The sequence below is a fragment of the Loxodonta africana genome, chromosome Y, assembly GCF_030014295.1.
Source record: "Loxodonta africana isolate mLoxAfr1 chromosome Y, mLoxAfr1.hap2, whole genome shotgun sequence".
Lineage (NCBI taxonomy): Eukaryota > Metazoa > Chordata > Mammalia > Proboscidea > Elephantidae > Loxodonta > Loxodonta africana.
In genome coordinates this window covers 26744113-26764743 of record NC_087370.1, presented here as the reverse complement: position 1 = coordinate 26764743, position 20631 = coordinate 26744113, and the positions used below count along the sequence as shown (strand labels likewise).

General features: G+C 56.0%; 1 protein-coding gene across 1 annotated transcript; it reads right to left on the bottom strand.

Annotated features, from left to right (window-relative positions):
* Positions 1–257: 257 nt before the first annotated feature.
* LOC135229062 (putative GTP-binding protein 6) lies at positions 258–19246 on the bottom strand. The gene is made up of 10 exons (XM_064278849.1): positions 18901–19246; positions 18314–18451; positions 16639–16709; positions 15988–16118; positions 14171–14241; positions 12239–12397; positions 11336–11544; positions 5517–5665; positions 4664–4816; positions 258–1906 (listed from the first exon to the last, which is right to left on the bottom strand). Exons 1-10 carry the CDS (start codon positions 19244–19246, stop codon positions 1783–1785), a joined length of 1551 nt encoding a protein of 516 aa, XP_064134919.1. The 3' UTR covers positions 258–1782.
* Positions 19247–20631: the final 1385 nt, after the last annotated feature.

The following is a 20631-nucleotide window of genomic DNA, read 5'->3' as shown; positions in this document are numbered from 1 at the left end:
CCCAGGGTCCCACCCGTCTGTCCTGGTGGTGGAGCGATCCACGTCCCACTTCACCCATGGGGTCCAGGTAAGTGGCCCCCTGTCCGGAGCACAGCCTGTCTCAAGGCTGCCGTGGGGTGGGACCTGGCGGGCTCCCAGGAAAGGGGGCTCTCATCCCGTCTGTCCTGCACCCCAAGAAGTCCTGCTGTGTGGGTGTCCTGGCTCCCATACAAAGGACCGGGCGCTAGGTGATTTAAAACACAGATTTATCCTCACAGTTCTGAGGCCAGAACGGGCTTTATTGACTAAAATCAAGGTGTGGCAGGGCTGCTTCCTTCTGAAGTTTCCAGGGACAGAATCCCTTTTCCTGTTTCTAGAGATTGCCCAAGGAGCCCTGGTGGCGCAACAGTTGAGTGCTCAGCTGCCATTTGAAAGATGGTGGTCCCAACCTACGCAGCAGCTCTGCAGGACTTGGAGATCTGCTCCCATGAGAATTACAGCCTAGGCCCTATGGGGCAGTTCTGCTCTGTCACACGGGGTTGCTATGAGTCAGACCCTCCTGCCTCCCCCACAGAAGGACACTTGTCATTGCTCTGGGGGCCAACCCAGGCCACCCGAGACAATGTCCCCATCTCCAGATTCTTACATCAGTCACGCCTGCACAGTCCCCTTGGCCTGTGAGGTACCATGTTCACGGATCCCGGGGGTTAGGACGTGGGCATCTTTGGGGGCTATTTTCAGTCCGCCACATCTTCCAAAATTGAGTCTGCGCAGGACGAAGGGTTAGGAAAGTTGGGCTTCAGGAGAGGGTGGTGAGCAGGCACTGCGGGAGCTGCAAGTACAAGTGAGCCCTGAAAAATAGAGCCTCTGTCCACTTTCAGGAAGTCCACACACTCCATTTGGTGCTCAGGAGAGAGGCAGAGGTCTGTTTTCTGTTATTCCCAAATGGTAACCAAAAGGCTGGAGGCTCCAGTCTACCCAGAGGTGTCTCTGAACAAAGGCCTGGCAATTCACTTCAGAAAACTCAGCCACTGAAAATCCTATGGAGCACAGCTCTACTCTGACACACGCCGGGGGCGCCGTGAGTCGGGGTCTTCTGCCTTTGTGGAGAGGAATTTCAGGGTCGACAGGCCTTACTTTTAATGATCTTTCCACTGGAGGAAAGCTAAGCGTGGCAGTTGGCGGCGTCTCTAACGCACGCTCGGCCGGAGACAGTCACCAAGGTTGCTGTGCCGAGCCGAGGAGTGACAAGCTGGCAGGACCAGAAACCCTGGTTCACGGAGAGAAGAACAAAGCCAGACAGCACTTAAAGTCTCGTTAACAATTGTTCCAGAGAGAAAACTAATTCGTACGACTTGTGGGCTCTCGACGTGGAATAATCTAGAATTAGCAGGTCCCGAGGTTGGCGGGAAATCCCTGGGTAGCGCAGATGGTTAAGCACTTGGCTGCTAATCAGAAGGCTGGAGGTTCGAGTCCACCCAGAGATGCCTCAGAAGGCTTGGCAATCTACTTCTGCAAAACCAGCCACTGCAAACTCTGTGGAGCCCAGCTCTACTCTGACACACGCGGGGTCATCGTAAGTTGGCATCGATTCCATGGCAGCTGCTTGGTTTGTGGCCGGCCCGCCTCGGGGTGAACAGCCCACCTTGGTGTGACCGGCCCACCTCAGTGTGAACACATTGGCACGTCAGGCTCACTCAGCAGCAAATACACTGGGGGGAGCTGGGGGGGGTGAGTGGGACAAGCGGCCGTCCTGCTCCATCTCACATGTTCAAACCAAACAACCCCACAGGCTGCGGTGTCTTATTCTGGAAAAAGCTTCCGGAATTTTCCATAGGCACTGTTGGTCATGATGACGGTCACGTCAGCCGCCCCATCCTCGGGGATCACGTCCACAGCCTGCACGGTGGCCTCCCGGTGCAACCAGCTGCGGATAAAAATACCCCAAAGTGTTGACCTAAGGGCCCGTTGAGTGGGGGCTTTGGTTGGGTGGTGGCTGGTGAGTGGACAGGTGGTTGGTTTATAGGTGGCTGGTGGGCGGGTGAGTGGGTGGTTTGGTTGGATGGTGGGTGAGTGGGTGGTTGGTTGGTGGCTGGCTGGTAGGTAGATGAGTGGTTGGTTGATGGGTCCGTAGTTTGGTTGACTGGTGGGTGAGTGGATGGTTTGGATGGTGGCTGGTGGGTAAGTGGGTGGTCGGTTGGTGGCTGGCTGGTAGGTAAATGGGTGACTGGTTGATGGGTCGGTAGTTTGGTTGACTGGCAGGTGAGTGGGTGGTTTGGTTGGATGGTGGCTGGTAAGTGAATGATTGGTGGGTGAGTGGTTGGTTGGTGGGGGAATGGTTGGTGGGTGAGCAGGTGGTTAGTTGGTTGGTGAATGATGGGTAGGTGGGTGGTTTGTAGGTGGGTGGGTGGTTTGCTGACTGGTGGTCAGGTGCGTTTTGTGGTCACCTCTGAGGGGCAGGTGTGGAAACCCCGGTTACGTAGTTGTTAAGTGTCACGGCTGCTAACCAAGTGGTCGGCAGTTTGAATCCACCAGGCGCTCCTTGGAAACTCTATGGGGCAGTTCTACTCTGTCCTATAGGGTCGCTGTGAGTCGGAATCGACTTGACAGCAGTGGGTTTGGTTGGTTTTGGTCTGAGGGGTGTGAATGGGATGTCTCCCGTCCTGCCACACGCCTGGACCACAGGCTCCTCTGGCAGTTAAGATGAGTTTGGATTTTACCTAGGTCCTCTGTTAGAAACCCCCCACCCTTTTATGTTCTGGAAACCGGCAGGGCTTCCTGCAAAGGGCTGACCAGGGCTTCCTGATTTATGGTTTGAGTAACTTTTAGACTCCCCTTCTTTGTCCCTCCCTCCCCAATTCCTCTGGGCTCCCAGGAGCCAGGGGGCCCCGTCCTGAGAAAGAAAACACTGGAGCCTTGCGGTACTTGCAGGCGCCTTCCTCGCCCCCAGCCCCCTAACGCTCTCGCAGGTATGTGTCTCAGTGGGGTGAGGGTCACACAGCTGTGGTCTCCCCCATCTCCCTTATCCCTTCCTTGTCTCTGCGACTGCCCTCTGAATAAAGGTCACCCTTCCACGTTTTAACCCTGTCTGCTGCGGTTTTTTCTTTGACGGTTCTTTCATAATGTCAGATAGAGAACAAATCTGGACACAGACAGCAGGTGGCCTGACTCAGACAAACAGACAACTGCAGTAGGGAGAAGCTTTGATCTCAGAAACTTGTGTCTCTAGGGAGAGGCAAAAGGGGTTTTTCTTTTCTGTTGTTGTTAGGTGCCGTTGAATTGATTTCTGGATCCCTACAGGGCAGAGTAAAACTGCCCCATAGGGTTTTCTAGGCTGTAATCCTTACAGAGAGCCCTGGTGGCAGAGTTGTTAAGAACTCAGCTGCTAACCAAAAAGTCAGCAGTTCAAATCCACCAGCCACTCTTTGGAAATCCTAAGGGGCAGTTCTACTCTGTCCTATAGGATCGCTATGAGCCAGAATCAGCTGGATGGTGACAGGTTTATTTATCTATTTTAATCTTTACAGGAGCAGTTCTTCCTCCCTCAGAGCCGCTGGGTGGATTTGAACTACCAACCTTTTGGCTAGCAGCTGAGCACTTAACTGTTGAGCCACCAGGGCTCCCCTTTTCTAGAGGAGAAAACAAGGCTAGAAGTGTGTGGGGAATGGGCAGAGGGTGGTGTGACCAGGCTGCGGGTCAGAGAATGTTTTCCGTGGAGGCCGGCCTGTTCTGGGGGGCCCTTGAGGACGGGCTGTGTGCCGGTTCAGGTTGAATGGCCGGAGTTTAGGGTTCGGGGGGCAGGAGAGAATCCCAGCCAGGGTGTGGTTAACAAGAATCTATTGCTATTGATGAGTGGGAACACACAGTTCAGCAAGTCAGGTACGAGGCAGCACGAATGGCGAACACACTCAGCTGCTAACCCAAAGGCTGGAGGTTCAAGTCCACCCAGAGGTACCTTGGAAGAAAGGGCTGATGATCGACTTCTGAGAAACCAGCCACTGAAAACCTGTGGAGCAGTTTTACTGTGACACGTGGGGTTGTCCTAAGTCAGAGTTGACCCCACGGCAACGGGTTTGTTTTGTGTGTGTGTGTGTGTAGCCTTGTCCCAGGTGGACCAGGGGCATCCGTGAGCCTTATCTGAATCACATGGGGGGAGCAGGGACTCTCTGCAATGTGTGTTTCTGGGACACGAAGGGGGCACTCTTTAGCCTGCTGTTGTCAGGAGCACAGGCCAGTCAAACCCAACCCAGTCGTAATAAACATTCACCCTAAGAGCCATCCCAAGCCCATCAGCCAGAGCTTCCTCTCACTGCGGCTGGGGAGGTATCAGCAGGCCTGAATGTAAACAGCACCGATTAGGTACCTGGTGTATGCGAGTAATTAACACAGACTTATCGGTGGCAAGAAGGACTTTTTCAGAGACAATGAGACATAGTTTATAAAGTGTCCACAGCCGTTTCAGGGGACCCCACCTCCACTTTATACATAAAGCATTCATGGCTATTTCAGGAAACACCCAGCTCCACTTTACAAGGTGTTCACAGCCATTTCAGCGGACACCCACCTTCGCTTTATAAAGCATTCATGGCCATTTCAGGGGACGCCCACCTCCACTTTCTAAGGTGTTCAGAGCTGTTTCGGCAGACCCCCATCTCCGCCCCCTCCGGGCTGGCCGCCCACTCACCTCAGCTGATCCCCTGCCAGCTGCACTCGGAGGGTGAGGACCTGCCTCCCTGTAGCCCTCAAGACAGCGGCTTCCAGCTCCGCCTTCAGCTCCTCCAGCCCCCACCCCAGGAGGGCGGACACAGCCAGCGAACCAGGGTCCATGGGGCTGTACCTGTGTGAGGGAGACCCTACTCAATTGTACACCCAAGCCGGGGAGTGTGGCCGAGGTCACTGCAAGGCCCTGAGCAGCTGCTGCGACCCCTGGGTGCTCGGGGTCCTGCTGGCCGTGGGTTTACTTGAGAAGGAACATGGGTCCTGGATGATGAAGGCAAAGGAAATTGTGAAGCAAAAACTCGTGTGAAGCCTGCAGCAAGGTCGGCTGCTGGGGAGTGAAGACCGAGGGGTACCCCACCAAGGGGGATGGATGTATGACTTTATTTACCCCAGTGGCTGGCCAGGTGAGTGCAGGAGAAGAAAGGTGGAGAGGTGTCAGGTGAGGGCACCTGAACTCAGCCCTGCATTAAATCCATCTGTGGACATCAATGAAAGAGTAGAGACCAAGGCAAAGAGGGCTGACCCTACCACCAGCCAGGTGAGTTGAGGAGACTGAGGAGGACTGACAGGTGTGGACGTCACAGAGGAGGAAGCAAGACAGGTGTTCGCCCCACCACACTGGAACCAGGTGATTCAGGAGGCAGGGGTCAGGAGGGGCCCACGCTCACCCCACCCCACCCGACCACACTGGAACCAGGCGACTCAGGAGACGGGGGTCAGAAGACGGAGGTCAGGAGGCAGGGGTCAGGAGGGGCCCATGCACACCCCACCCCACCACACCACACTGGAACTAGGTGATCCAGGAGGCAGGGGCTCACCCGTGCACCAGGTCCACCTTGTTGTGCACCTCCACCACCGAGCCCAGCAGCGGGGTGGGCAGGTGCAGGCTGTGCAGCGCGGACAGGACGCTGGCTTTCTGCAGCTCCGTGTCGGGGTGGCTGACATCTCGTACGTGGATGATCAGGTCCTGCAGGACAGGTGAAGCAGGTGGTCAAGGCCACCTGGCTCCCACTGTGCACAGACCAAATCTCACCCACCCAGGGTCTCCACCTCCGACACGTCCCCACTCGCCCAGTGGGAGGCGGTGGGTTCCCAGGGTGGGCGGATCGCCCAGGTCTTCATTCCTGCCCCTGTTCCACCAGGTGTCCTCTTGCTGCTTCTCTTACACCAAGTCCTGGAGTCTCCAGGAGCAGCCTTATCTCCTGAGCCACAGGGCGGCGTCCAGTCTCACGGACAACAGTCCTTCTAGTTGTAACCACCCATCAATTAACCAACCACCCACCAACCATAGGGTGTTCAACCACGGACAGCGCTGCTTCCAGTTATAACCACCGAACAACCAACCAACCACCAACCAACCGTAGGGTGTCTGTCCAGACTTACAGACAGTAGTACCTCCAGTTACAGCCACCCACCAATCAACCACCAACCACAGGGTGTCCATCCAGACTCACGGACAGTGACTAGTGCCTCCAGTTATAGCCACCCACCAATCAACCACCAACCACCAACCACAGGGTGTCCATCCAGACTCATGGACAGTGAGTGGTGCCTCCAGTTATAGCCACCCACCAATCAACCACCAACCACAAGGTGTCCATCCAGACTCATGGACAGTGACTGGTGCCTCCAGTTATAGCCACCCACCAATCAACCAGCAACCACCAACCACAGGGTGTCCATCCAGACTCACGGACAGTGACTGGTGCCTCCAGTTATAGCCACCCACCAATCAACCACCACCACCAACCACAGGGTGTCCATCCACACTCACGGACAGTGAGTGGTGCCTCCAGTTATAGCCACCCACCAATCAACCACCAACCACCAACCACAGGGTGTCCATCCAGACTCACAGACAGTGACTGGTGCCTCCAGTTATAGCCACCCACCAACCAACCACCAACCACCAACCACAGGGTGTCCATCCAGACTCACGGACAGTGAGTGGTGGCTCCAGTTATAGCCACCCACCAATCAACCACCAACCACCAACCACAGGGTGTCCATCCAGACTCACGGACAGTGACTAGTGCCTCCAGTTATAGCCACCCACCAATCAACCACCAACCACTAACCACAGGGTGTCCATCCAGACTCACGGACAGTGAGTGGTGCCTCCAGTTATAGCCACCCACCAATCAACCACCAACCACCAACCACAGGGTGTCCATCCAGACTCACGGACAGTGACTGGTGCCTCCAGTTATAGCCACCCACCAATCAACCACCAACCACCAACCACAGGGTGTCCATCCAGACTCATGGACAGTGACTGGTGCCTCCAGTTATAGCCACCCACCAATCAACCAGCAACCACCAACCACAGGGTGTCCATCCAGACTCACGGACAGTGACTGGTGCCTCCAGTTATAGCCACCCACCAATCAACCACCAACCACAGGGTGTCCATCCAGACTCATGGACAGTGACTGGTGCCTCCAGTTATAGCCACCCACCAATCAACCACCAACCACCAACCACAGGGTGTCCATCCAGACTCACGGACAGTGAGTGGTGCCTCCAGTTATAGTCATCCACCAACCAACCACCAACCACAGGGTGTCCATCCAGACTCACAGACAGTGAGTGGTGCCTCCAGTTATAGTCACCCACCAATCAACCACCAACCACCAACCACAGGGTGTCCATCCAGACTCACGGACAGTGAGTGGTGCCTCCAGTTATAGTCATCCACCAACCAACCAACCACCAACCACAGGGTGTCCATCCAGACTCACGGACAGTGAGTGGTGCCTCCAGTATAGTCACCCACCAATCAACCACCAACCACCAACCACAGGGTGTCCATCCAGACTCACGGACAGTGAGTGGTGCCTCCAGTTATAGCCACCCACCAATCAACCACCAACCACCAACCACAGGGTGTCCATCCAGACTCACGGACAGTGAGTGGTGCCTCCAGTTATGGCCACCCACCAATCAACCACCAACCACAGGGTGTCCATCCAGACTCACGGACAGTGAGTGGTGCCTCCAGTTATAGTCACCCACCAATCAACCAACCGCCAACCACCAACCACAGGGTGTCCATCCAGACTCACGAACAGTGAGTGGTGCCTCCAGTTATAGTCACCCACCAATCAACCACCAACCACCAACCACAGGGTGTCCATCCAGACTCACGGACAGTGACTGGTGCCTCCAGTTATAGCCACCCACCAATCAACCACCAACCACAGGGTGTCCATCCACACTCATGGACAGTGACTGGTGCCTCCAGTTATAGCCACCCACCAATCAACCACCAACCACCAACCACAGGGTGTCCATCCAGACTCACGGACAGTGACTGGTGCCGCCAGTTATAGCCACCCACCAATCAACCAACCAACCAACTGCCAACCACCAACCACAGGGTGTCCATCCACACTCATGGACAGTGACTGGTGCCTCCAGTTATAGCCACCCACCAATCAACCACCAACCACCAACCACAGGGTGTCCATCCAGACTCACGGACAGCACCCACCCATCAACCAACTACCAACCAACCACTAATGTCAGTCAACCCACCCACCCACCCACCAATCAACCACTCATCCACCAGCCACCCACCCACCCACCAATCAACCAACCAAAACCCCCACTCAACTGGTACTTTGATCAAAGCTTTGGGATGTTTTATCCTTCTGTGAATTTTTTTTAAAGGTTCAAATCATTTTGTTTTGAAGAAATGGTCTTTCGCCCAATTTTAAGTTTTAAAGATAGATTTTGTCTTACCTATCTAGTGCTGCTGTAACAGAAATACCACAAGTGGGTGACTTTAACAAACGGAAATTTACTCTCTCACAGTTCAGGAGGCTAGAAGTCCAAATTCAGGGTGCCGGCTCCAAGGGAAGGTCCTTGTCTCTTTTGATTTCTGCTCCTGGATGATCTTTAGTGGCTTAGCATCTCTCTCCCCCTACCTCTGCTTCCTCCTTTTCCTGTTTAATCTCTTTTATATCTCAAAAGAGACTGACTCAAGACACACTTTTATATTTCAAAAGAGACTGACTCAAAACACACTATACACTAATCCTGTCTCATTAATACAACAACGAAAACCCACGCCCATATGGGATTATATCCACAGCCACAGAGGTTAGGATTTACAACATGTTTTGGGGGACACGATTCAATCCGTAACAGGTTTCTGATGCAAAATTTGGAAAACACATTAAAGATGAAAATAAAAGCTACTTGTAATTTTTTTTTGTAATTCTACCACCCAGAAATGAGAACCATTTACATTTGGGGTACTTAGCTCCAGAATTATTACTTTTTCTGGATATGTTTAAAACTTTAAATAAGCTTTTAATCTCCGAATGGTTTTAGGTTTACAGAAAAGCTGAGAGGATAGCACAGAGTTGCCATACGCCCCCGATCAGGCTTCCCCTAGTAACACGACTGTGCACGGAGCAATGGACAGCGCTAGAGAATCAATACTGGTGCCCGATTGCTGACTACATTCCACACGTTATTCGGCTGTCACGGATTTTTCACGGGTTTTCTTTCTCTGTTCTGAGGTCTCATCCGGGAACATTTACTCAAAACTGCACCATTCTCTCTTACTAGAGCTTCCTGCCTGCTCTACGGACTTCAGACTTGCCAGCCGACGTCCCCCCCAACTGCCTGAGCCAATTCCTTACAATTTAATTGATCGATCTGTCTGCCTGTCTCTCTCTACATATACAGTAAACCCATGAAAGCCAGAACCTGTGTAAGGGGGAAACCTGTCACAGAAGTATAAGACAGATATTTCCCACTAAGACAGGTGATGGGAAAGTGGGAAGACCACCCTGTCAAAGGCAGAAAACTTGCAAGACCTGGAAAAATGAGGCAGTCCCGTTGAGTTCCGGCTCTCACAGGTTGCACCGCGTATCCTATTGGTTCTGCTTCTCTGGAGAATCCTGACAGACACAGGGACACCTCTCACGTGTGCTGGGGACACAGGGACACCTCTCACGTGTGTGGGGGACAGAGAGACACCTCTCACGTGTGCTGGGGACAGAGGGACACCTCTCACGTATGCTGGGGACACAGGGACACCTCTCACGTGTGCTGGGGACACAGGGACACCTCTCACGTGTGTGAGGGACAGAGAGACACCTCTCACGTGTGCTGGGGACAGAGGGACACCTCTCACATGTGCTGGGGACACAGGGACACCTCTCACGTGTGCTGGGGACACAGGGACACCTCTCACGTGTGCTGGGGACAGAGGGACACCTCTCACGTATGCTGGGGACACAGGGACACCTCTCAAGTGTGCTGGGGACACAGGGACACCTCTCACGTGTGCTGGGGACACAGGGACAACTCTCACGTGTGCTGGGGACACAGGGACACCTCTCACGTGTGCTGGGGAAGGGGCCCTTTGCTGTGGGACTTCGAGTGACAGGAGACGGCTGCACTTTCCTGAATCTGCAGGAAAGGGGTTTTAACCTCCCCTTCACGACTTTTACCTCCCTGGCTGCTCCAAACCATGAAACAGTGGATGAGTCCAGTATGATGTGTCCTGTGCCAAAGGCCGTCCTGCTAGCAGAGGCAGAAAGCTGGGGGGCAGACCTGGAGCAGCACCCCCAAATCCGCTCAAGCAGGAGACGTGTCTGCTCTTTGCTTGGTTTTGTACACCCTCCCTGCGAGGGGAAGGTTTGTATGATGGTTCACTCGTCTGCTCAGCTGGTCTAGGTATTCAATCAAACACTGGTCTAGGCGTGGCTGTGAGGTGTTATGGATTGAATTATGTACCCCAAAATATGTGCTCTAAATCCTGACCCTTACACCTGTGGTAAGGAGCCCTGGTGGCACAGTGGTTAAGCGCTCAGTTACAAACTGAAAGGTGGGTGGGCCTGATCCAATCAGTTGGAGATCTTAACAGCAAAACAATGAGATTTCCCTAGAGACAAATTTCTGCCTCATGACTGCACCATAGAGAGCTAGCCTTAGTTCCCAGCTGCCACCTGCACTGCAGATTTTGAACTTGTGACCCCCAATCTCAGCAGCCAGCTGCACACAGATGAATCCCTGTGTCATATGCAGATAACACTGGTCCTGCTTTCCTGGACAGCCCTGACATGAGACGCTCTGAATCTCACACGTCGGACCCCGCTTGTGTGGCCTGGCGCACTCAGGGAGCAGGCCATACTCCCAGACCCTCACTCTCTCCTGCAGCACGGACCCCGCCCTCCGCACTCAGGGAGCAGGCCTTACCCCCAGACCCTCACCCTCCCCTGCAGCAAGGACCCCGCCCTCCGCACTCAGGGAGCGGGCCGTACCCCCAGACCCTTACTCTCCTGCAGCACGGACCCCGCCCTCCGCACTCAGGGAGCAGGCCGTACCTGCAGACCCTCACTCTCCCCTGCAGCACGGACCCCGCCCTCTGCACTCAGGGAGCAGGCCTTATCCCCAGACCCTCACTCTCCCCTGCAGCAAGGACCCCGCCCTCTGCACTCAGGGAGCAGGCTGTACTCCCAGACCCTCACTCTCTCCTGCAGCAAGGACCCCGCCCTCCGCACTCAGGGAGCGGGCCTTACCCCCAGACCCTCACTCTTCCCTGCAGCACGGACCCCGCACTCCGCACTCAGGTAGCAGGCCTTACCCCCAGGCCCTCACTTTCTCCTGCAGCACTCACCGCATGGGCCACGTCCTCCAGAGTGGCCCCAAAGGACTCAATGAGTGCATGGGGCAGCTGGGAGAGGAAGCCGATAGTGTCCATGTAGAGCACGGTCATGCGTGAGGGCAGGGAGCCCGCGTGAGCCGTGATGTCCAGCGTGGCGAACAGCTGGTCCTGAGGCTGCATGGTGGCATCCCCGGTCAGTGCCTTGATCAGGGTGGTTTTCCCTGAAGACCACACAGTGGGACAGGGTTATTGGGCGGGACAGAGGTCACAGGGTGGGGCAGAGGTCACAGGGTGGGGCAGAGGTCACGGGGTGGGGCAGAGGTCACAGGGTGGGGCAGAGGTCACAGGGCAGGACAGAGGTAATGGCGGTGGGACAGAGGTCACAAGAGTGGACAAAAGGCACAAGGCAGGGCTTAGCCTGCGGAAATAAGCCAACACCTGTAACTGGGTTGGTGGTTGTCGTTTGGCCCCTGAAGGCCCTGAGAAGACAGAAGTTACACTTTGGAGTCTGGTTGTGATATCTCCTGGCAATTGTTAAATACACTCACTTCTCACCCTCACTTAGTGACATAGTTAGGTTCCAAAACCCAAGTCATTACGTGAAAATCCACGTTATAGGAAAACGGAGTATGACTACATCATTACGTAACCGCTGAATTACATCAAAACTGCCAAGCACTGAGAATCGTGGCCCAGCCAAGCTGACACACAGCCTTGACCATCCCAGTCAGCGTTACTCTCACCTTGCACCTCAACATTCGTTACTGCCAGACGTATGTCATTAATGTGCGTGAGAGATAACGGATTTTTCACTTTTGTTGTAAATGGGAATTGTCAGATAAGGAGTCTGTAAGTGAGAAAGTCTACTGGGGCCTTCTAATGTCTGCAAGTAGGTTGTCTGCTATATCCCCTCACCGCAGTTTGTGTAGCCCACGACCGCGATCAGGGGGAGCTCTCGTCTCTGGCGCTGCCTCCGTAGGAGGTGTCTTTTCTTCCTGAGTTTCTCCAGCGCCTTCTTGATTTTTATCTCCTTTTCTTTTAAGAGACGCTGCTGCACTTCCAAAAAAGTTTCTCCTGAAAACACCCAAGATGGTAAGTCAGTGAGCAGACACTCGCGGAGAAGATGCAGCCGGGAGCTGTGCCGGGGGGCCTCAGGGGACGGAGCGTGGCCGGTTTGTTTGCGAGGAGTCTGCAGCAATGGGAACAGGGGCAGGCTCTCCCCGCAGCCATGGCCGAAGTGCCTTCCTGCCCTGGGAGAAACGGCTCCTAGAGGGGGTGGGTCTCCTTGTAACTGACTCCCCACAAGGTCACAGGAAGCCCCTTTACTCGGGAGAAAGTGGGGCCTGAGAGGAGCCTCGGAGGAGGGGTTCTGATAGCTGTTGGGGCCAAATGGTGGCCTCAAAGATATGTCCATGTCCTGACCCCAAGCCTACGAGCAAGACCTTATTTGGAGAAAGGGTCTCGGCCTCTTAGCGCTGCTGTGACAGAAACACCACAAGTGCGTGGGTTTAAAGAACAGATATTTATTTTCTCACGGTTGAGAAGTCCCAGTTCAGGGCACCGGCTCTAGGGGAAGGCTCTCTCTGTCGGCTCTGGGGGGAGGTCCTTGTCTCTTCAGCTTCTGTCCCTTGGTTCCTTGGGGATCCTCCTGGAGCAACTGTCTCCCCCTCCCCACTATTTGTGCTTGTCTCCGTAGCTATAACGCTTCATTTATATATCAGAAGCGGTGAGGTTTAGGGCACGCCGTACACTGACTTGGCTTCATTAACGTAACAAAGAAAATCCTATTTCCTAAACAGGGCTACATCCAAACACATCACGGATTGAACCATGTCCCCCCAGTGTATGTGTCAGCTTGGTTAGGGCATGATCGCAGTATTGTGTGGTTGTCCTCCATTTTGTGATTGTAATTTTATGTTAACGAGGATTAGGGTGGGATTGTAAGAGCACCCTTACCCAGGTCACATCCCTGATACGATGTAAAGGAGTTTTCCTGGGATATGGCCTGCACCACGTTTTATCTCTCAAGAGATAAAAGGGAAGCAAACAGAGAGCTGGGGACCTCATACTACCAAGAAACTGCTAGGAGCAGATTTCGGACCCGTGGTCCCTGTGCAGATAATCTCCTCGTCCAGGGGAACACTGATGAGAAGGCCGACAGACAACGCTTTCCCCTGGAGCTGACGCCCTGAAATTGGACTTTTAGGTTACTTTACCATGAGAAAACAAATTTCTCTTTGTTATAGCCATCCACTTGTGGTGTTTCTGTTATGGCAGTGTGAGATGACTGAGACAACACACACAGGGGTTAGGAATCCAAGTCATATTTTGGGGACACAATTCACTCCAGACCTGTCTTTGCAGGTGTAACCAGTTAAGATGAGGTGGTACTGGAGTAAGGTAGACCCTCAGTCAGTGACTGGTGACCTTAAAAGAAGACACAGCCACAGCGGGGAGACGGCCGTGTGAAGACAGAACAGGGATTGGAGTGATGCGCCCATGAGCCCAGGAACGCCCGGGGCCACCAGAAACTGGGAGAGAAGAGGGGGGATCCTTCCTTAGAGTCTCCGGAGGGAGCGTGGCTCTGCTGACCCTGTGATTTCAGACTTCTGGTCTCCAGAGCTGTGACAGAATAAACTTTTGTCGTCTTAAACCCCTGGTTTGTGATAATTTGTTACGGTGACCCGAGGATACTGGCCGAGTGCCCTGATGTGTTGGCATAAGACCAGGGTCACATTCAGCTCCCGCACTCACAGGCATTTTTTGGGGTGTTTCCACATTTCCTAAAGGTGTCCTCTGCCACAGCCCCGCCTCTCTGTGCCTGGGGATGAGGAACTGCGCACATACCTGACCCCATGATGTAGCGAGAACCCCCATGCTGTCGGTCCAGGTGAGTGTCATCATTCTTCAGGTTGGACCTGGCATAGAAACCGTAGAGACGTGTTAACTGTAGAGGTATGACCCTCCCTCCCCACCCCCAATTAAAACAGAGATAACAGCTTCACAGGTGAGGTGGGGCCAGAATTTCAGGTGAGGTCTCTGAACGGGAAAGAAGGGGCCGACACTGCAGCCCAGTGCAGCCTGTGGGTTTTTTTTGCAGTTCGGAGCACAAGGATTCCCATGCTTGCTTTTTCTTCTGTGTGTTGTTGTTAGTGGATGTTGAGTCAACCCCAGACTCATGGAGACCCTATGCACAGTAGAACCAAATGCTGCCTGGTCCTGTGCTGTCATGGATTGAATTATGTCCCCCAAAAATGTGTGTATCAATTGGGCTGGGCCACGATTCCTGGTATTGTGTGATTTTCCTATATGTTGTAAATCCTGCCTCTGGAATGTTAATGAGCAAGGATGGGCGGCAGTTGTGTTAATGAGGCAGGACTCAACCTACAAGATTGGATTGTCTTTTTAGACAATCTCTTGAGCTATAAAAGACAGAACGGAACAGAGAGACTGGGGGACCTCACACCACCAATAAAACAGCACCAGGAATAGCCTGGTCCCTGCAACCTGAGAAGCTCCTCAAGCAGGTGAAGATCGAGGATGAGGACCTTCCTCCAGAGTCAACAGACAGAGGAAAGCCTTCCCCTGGAGCCAATGCCCTGAATTTGGACTTTCAGCCTACTTTACTTTGAAGAAATAAATTTCTCTTTGTTAAAACCATGCATTTCCGGTATTTCTGTTACAGCAGCACTAGATGAGTAAGACATTTGGTACCAGAAGTGGGGTGCTGCTGTAACAGATACCTGAAATGCAGAAGTGGTTTTGAAACTGTGAATGGATACAGAAGCAGGAGCAGCAGCAGCAGAACCAGGAGAGCAGCACCAGACGGCATTAGAGCCGACCCACAGAGCGAGAGAGCTCACTGTGTGCAGGAGGCTTCCTGGTGGAGTCGGGTGCCTCCAGGCACTTATCGGTGGAGCTAGAGAGCTTTGGAACACTTGCCCCAGCATGGCAGATGCGGGTGTGAGGCCTGAGGAGGTGAGAGGCCAAGAACACAGGAAACAGATGCTAAAGAGACAAGGAACACAAGAAGCTGAGCTGCCTCAGTCTTAAAAGGTATGGCCATGACCTCAGGAGTTTCAAAGGGTAGAGCCATGGCCTCTGGTGTTTCTAACGGTGGAGTTGCCACCTAAAGCTGAGGGAGCAGAGTTGCAGTCCTGGTGGGCCTGGAAGGTGAAGGCCAGGGCTGACGGGCCTCCATTCAGGGTCTGAAGAGTGTGGCCAATACCTAGAGTCTGGAGGGCAGGGTTATTGTGTAAATTGTCTCAGAAAACACGGGATTATTTTTAAAGCTTTTAAAGCTAATGGAGCGTGTCCTGCTGACTTGCTTGGTACCTGTTATCCCTTTTTTTCCTCCAGTTTCTCCCATTTGCGATGGAAATATCTAGCTTGTGCCCATTCTGCCATTTTACCCTTGGGAGCCGATAACTTGTTTTCTAGATTTCACAGATGAAGTAGAATTTTTAGATTTCAGACTTGAAATTAACACTTTTGCTATGATATGACGGGGTGAATATATTTTGTACATTGCAAACATATGATTTTTCAGTGGCCAAAGGGTGGAACGTCATCCTCTCCAGAAAACGGTCAAAGGTGTGGAAACAAAAGGGAGTGTTGTTCTGTGCCGTGACACAGGGCATGTGACTGGGGATCCCGGTGTCTACCTGAGAAGGGGGATCTCAGCCAGCGCAACCTGCAGCCGGGCCTCCTTGGTGCGGGCGTGGCAACGGAAGATGTGTAGCGCAATGGTGAAGCGGTCAAACACCTGCACACCCCAGGCCGCCTCGAGCTCCTTCTGTGAGGACAGGGCAGGAAGACCTCTGATGGCACACCTAGGAGGGTGCACACCTGGGCAGATAGCACAGGTAGTATTGCAGCAGTCCTCGGACAAGGAGACATGGGACTGTGCATTGCTAGATTGATCCGTTCAGCTTTGTCACAGAGCTCTGACCCGCGTCACTTATTACACCTGGTGGCTGAACGACAAGGACACACCTGGGCAGATGGCACAGGTGGCACTGTGGCACTCCTCAGATAAGGAGAAGTGGGACTATTCATAGTTCTATACCCTGACCCGTTCAGATTTATAACAGAGCTCCCACCTGAGTCATTTGTTACACCTGGTGGCTGAACGACAAGGACACACCTGGGCGCATGGCTCAGGTGGCACCGTGGCAGTCCTTGGATAAGGGGAAGTGGGACCATCCATTGCCCTATACCCTGATCTGTTCGGCTTTATAACAGCTCACGCCTGAGTCACTTGTTGCACCTGGTACATGAACGGCAAGGCTGTGATGCTGCATTTTCTCGAATACCTTTGTGAGGGGGCCCATCCTCTCCACGTTCAGAAAGACGGACGTGATTTCCGGAGATCCTCGGATTTTCTCTAATGAAAGGAGAACAGTGAGGTTGACGCTTTTACATACATCCGTTTCGGAAATAATTCTGAAAACAGCACCTGTGGGGGTGCATGTGACGACCACGACTCTTTGAGAAGAGTATAGAGAGAATGAGGCCATGGGTCTGGGGTCTCCTCGCAGGGGCCTGAAGCCCACCCGGGATCTCCCTGCAGGAGCCTGACACTCACATGGGGTCTCCCCACAGGTGTATGTCTGACGCCAAAACGCGGTCTCCCGAGAGAAGCCTGATGCCTGTATGGGGTCTCCCCATAGGAGTATGTTGCTCACATGGGGTCTCCCCACAGGAGCCCGACACCAGCATGGGTCTCCCCACAGACGCGTGTCTGATACCAACACGCAGTCTCCCCAGAGAAGCCTGATGCCTGTATGGGGTCTCCCCATAGAAGTATGTTGCTCACATGGGGTCTCCTCACAGGAGCCTGACGCCAGCATGGGTCTCCCCACAGATGCGTGTCTGATACCAACACGCGGTCTCCCCAGAGAAACCTGATGCCTGTATGGGGTCTCCCCACAGGAGTACGTTGCTCACATGGGGTCTCCCCACAGAAGCATGATGCCTGCACGGATGGGGTCTCCCCACAGGTGCGTGTCTGATGCCAACACACGGTCTCCCCACAGGAGCATGATGACTGCATGGTGTCTCCCAACAGGAGTGTGTTGCTCACATGGGATCTCCCTGCAGGAGCCTGACACTCACATGGGGTCTCCCCAGAGGTGCATGTCTGACACCAACACGCGGTCTCCCCAGAGAAGCCTGATGCCTGTATGGGGTCTTACCACAGGAGTAGGTTGCTCACATGGGGTCTCCCCACAGGAACCTGACACCCCCACGGGTCTCCCCACAGGAGCATGACACCTGCATGGGGTCTCCCCACAGGTGCATGATGCCTGCACGGGGTCTCCCCACAGATGTGCGTCTGATGCACACCCCAAGTCGACATGACTACATTGTAGTTAAAGCATGTGACTCATGTTGGGAACAGACAAGATGATAAGAACCACACCCTCACTAGATACCTGGGGAAGTCTGTGGAGGCTTGCCTGCCCCTGAATGGTGATGGGGACGGCTGGGATGGGGACAGATATCTGAGGGCCGCAAAGGTCACACTGGGGCCCACAACCCAGGTGATCAAGAGCAGGGTGGGTGGGACACTCAAGGGGCGACCTGACGGGGACAGTGGGAAGTTTACAGCAGGTCTGACATCCATCCGGTGGATTTGAACCTGGAGAGTTCAGGTACGTGGAGTGGACAAATCCTCACAGGCAGGTCTCAACTAAAAAGCCCCAAGGGGGTGTGGGGGTTACTTCGGTGAGGATGGCCAGCAGCCCCTCCCTTGCTCCAATCTTTCAGACACCTCAAATGGTTTACCTGCTGAGAGGCTGACCCAGAGGCAGATCCCCATCTTGGGGCCCCTCCCTCATGCCAATCCTTTCCATACTGAAACGATTTACCAACTGGGAGGCTGACCCAGCTGCAGGACCCAGTGTGGGTACAATCTCCCGAGAAAGTCCAGACTTTCTCCGTAGCTGGAAAGATAGGGAAAGAGGACAACGTTCCTCCTGGGCTCACCTGTCAGGTGCTCAAAGTTTCCCTGGCTGAAAACCAGCTTGCTGTCGGGTGTCTTGGTGGGCACCACCACGGTCTCCACCACGGACCATCCGTCTAGCGTGTGCACCAGCGACCTGGCCTCCGCAACCTGCCACTCGGCTGGGGGACGGGCGAGGACAGGGGTCAGCCCTCCACCGCCATGCCCCCCAGTCTCCTTGCCTCCCTTCCCTCCTTCCTCCTGCTCCTGCCCCTCTGAAATGCACCCAGGTGAGCCCACTCAGCCCCGCCCCCAGAGGCCCGCTCCTCCCACTTCCCGTCCAATTCAGAGACCTGGCCCTGCCCCTGTACCCCCGCCCCTCACAGCGCCCGCCCCCGACCCTGTCTTACTTGGAGGACTCCCCCCACCCCGTCCCGCTCCTCGCAGTCAGGAAGGCCCCCTTCCAGTTTGAGGCCCCGCCCACCCGAGGCCCCGCCCCGCTCCTCGCAGCCAGGAAGGCCCCCTTCCAGTTTGAGGCCCCGCCCACCCGAGGCCCCGCCCCGCTCCTCGCAGCCAGGAAGGCCCCTTCCAGTTTGAGGCCCCGCCCACCCGGAGGCCCCGCCCCCGTCACCTCGGGTCGCCGGCGGTTTCCGCGCGCCCCCCTTGACCTCGGGGTGGAGCAGGCACACGCGCTGGACACCCGCGGGCAGCAGAGGCTCCCTGCGCGGCAGCACCGCCTCCTCCTCCTCTTCCTCCCCCTCGGGGTCCGCATCTTCCGGCTCCTCGTCCCGGGCTCGGGCTTTCCGCTCGTCCGACCGCGGGCCCCATCGTCCGCGCCCTTGCCTCTCCGGGCCCAGCACTCCGGGGCCGAAGGCGACGAGCCTGAGCAACTGGCCGGGCGGCGCGGCCCTGACACCGGAGCGGCCGCGGCTAGAGAGCCGGAGGCCCGCGCGGACGGCGGCCCGGAGGGACCACATTCCGCGTCCGCCGCCACGCGCCGGGGCGGGGCCTACAGGGGGCGGGGCCATGCTCGGGGCGGGCCGTGTGGGGCGGAGCCATACTCGGGGGAGGGCCGTGTGGGGGCGGAGCCATACTCGGGGCGGGCCGTGTGGGGCGGGGCCATGCTCGGGGCGGGGCCATGCGGGGCGGGGCGCCCGGCAGCGCCCCAGTGGCCGCGTCGCGTCACGTGTCCTCCCGGGGTTGGCGCGCGAGTCTCCGCAGCCGAGGCAGAGCCGGGCGGGCGCCGTCGGGAGCGCAGTCTCCACCCGGACGGCCTCGGCGCAGGTAGGGTCGGGAGCGGAGAGCGTCTGCCCCGACCCCGGGCCGGTGCTGCCCGCCCGCTGCCTCCCCGCGCCCTGGCTCACAGCGGATCCGGACCCCGAGCCCTGCCGCGGTGGTCCCGGTCCCGCCCCGGGGGTCCCGGCCCCGCCCCGGGGGTCCCGGCCCCGTCCCGGGGGTCCCGGCCCCGCCCCGGGGGTCCCAGCCCTGCCCGGTGGTCCCGGTCCCGCCCCGGGGGTCGCAGCCCCGCCCCGGGGGTCCCGGTCCTCCCGGGGGGTCCCGGTCCTGCCCGGGGGCCTCGGCCCCGCCCCGGGGGCCCCGGCCCCGCCCCGGTGGTCCCAGCCCCGCCCCGGGGGTCCCAGCCCTGCTCCGAGGAAACCCTGTGCAGGGATCCGAATCTTGTTGTGGGGGAGGGAGGGAGGGAGGGAGTCAGAGCCCTTCTGGGGGCGGGGTGCGAACCCTGCCCGGGGATCCGAACCCGGGGGTCCAAGCCTTGCTGTGGGGAGGGGGTCAGAGTCCTTAGGGGGGTGGGTACCAGTCCTGCACTGGGATCCCAGCCATGCTTCCACGTCGGAACCCTGCTCCAGGGGCTCCGAACCCTACTGGGGGGGGAGGGGATCAGGGCTCTTCTTGGAGGAGGGTGGGTCCCAGCCTTGTCTTGGGGAGGGAGTCCAGCTCTTTTTGGGGGGAGGGTGGGTCCCAGCCTTGTCTTGGGGAGGGAGTCCAGCTCTTTTTGGGGGGAGGGTGGGTCCCAGCCTTGTCTTGGGGAGGGAGTCCAGCTCTTTTTGGGGGGAGGGTGGGTCCCAGCCTTGTCTTGGGGAGGGAGTCCAGCTCTTTTTTGGGAGGAGGGTGGGTCCCAGCCTTGTCTTGGGGAGGGAGTTCAGCTCTTTTTTGGGAGGAGGGCGGGTCCCAGCCTTGTCTTGTGGGGGAGTCAGATCTTCTTAGGGGGAGGGCAGGTCCTAGCCTTGTCTTGTGGGGGAGTCAGGTCTTCTTGGGGGGAGGGCAGGTCCAGCTTTGTCTTGGAGAGGGAGTCAGAGCCCTTCTTGCGGGGAAGGTGGGTCCTAGCCTTGTCTTGTGGGGGGAG

Bases quoted from the DNA above. Each gene is read 5' to 3' on its own strand.
- LOC135229062 (XM_064278849.1), bottom strand. From the start codon at position 19,246: ATGTGGTCCCTCCGGGCCGCCGTCCGCGCGGGCCTCCGGCTCTCTAGC. The intron at 16,710-18,313 runs GTGAGCCCAGGA...TCCTTTCATTAG, and splicing joins AAACTTTGAGCACCTGACAG to AGAAAATCCGAGGATCTCCG. The intron at 1,907-4,663 runs GTGAGTGGGCGG...TTTTATCCGCAG, and splicing joins CTGGCAGGGGATCAGCTGAG to CTGGTTGCACCGGGAGGCCA.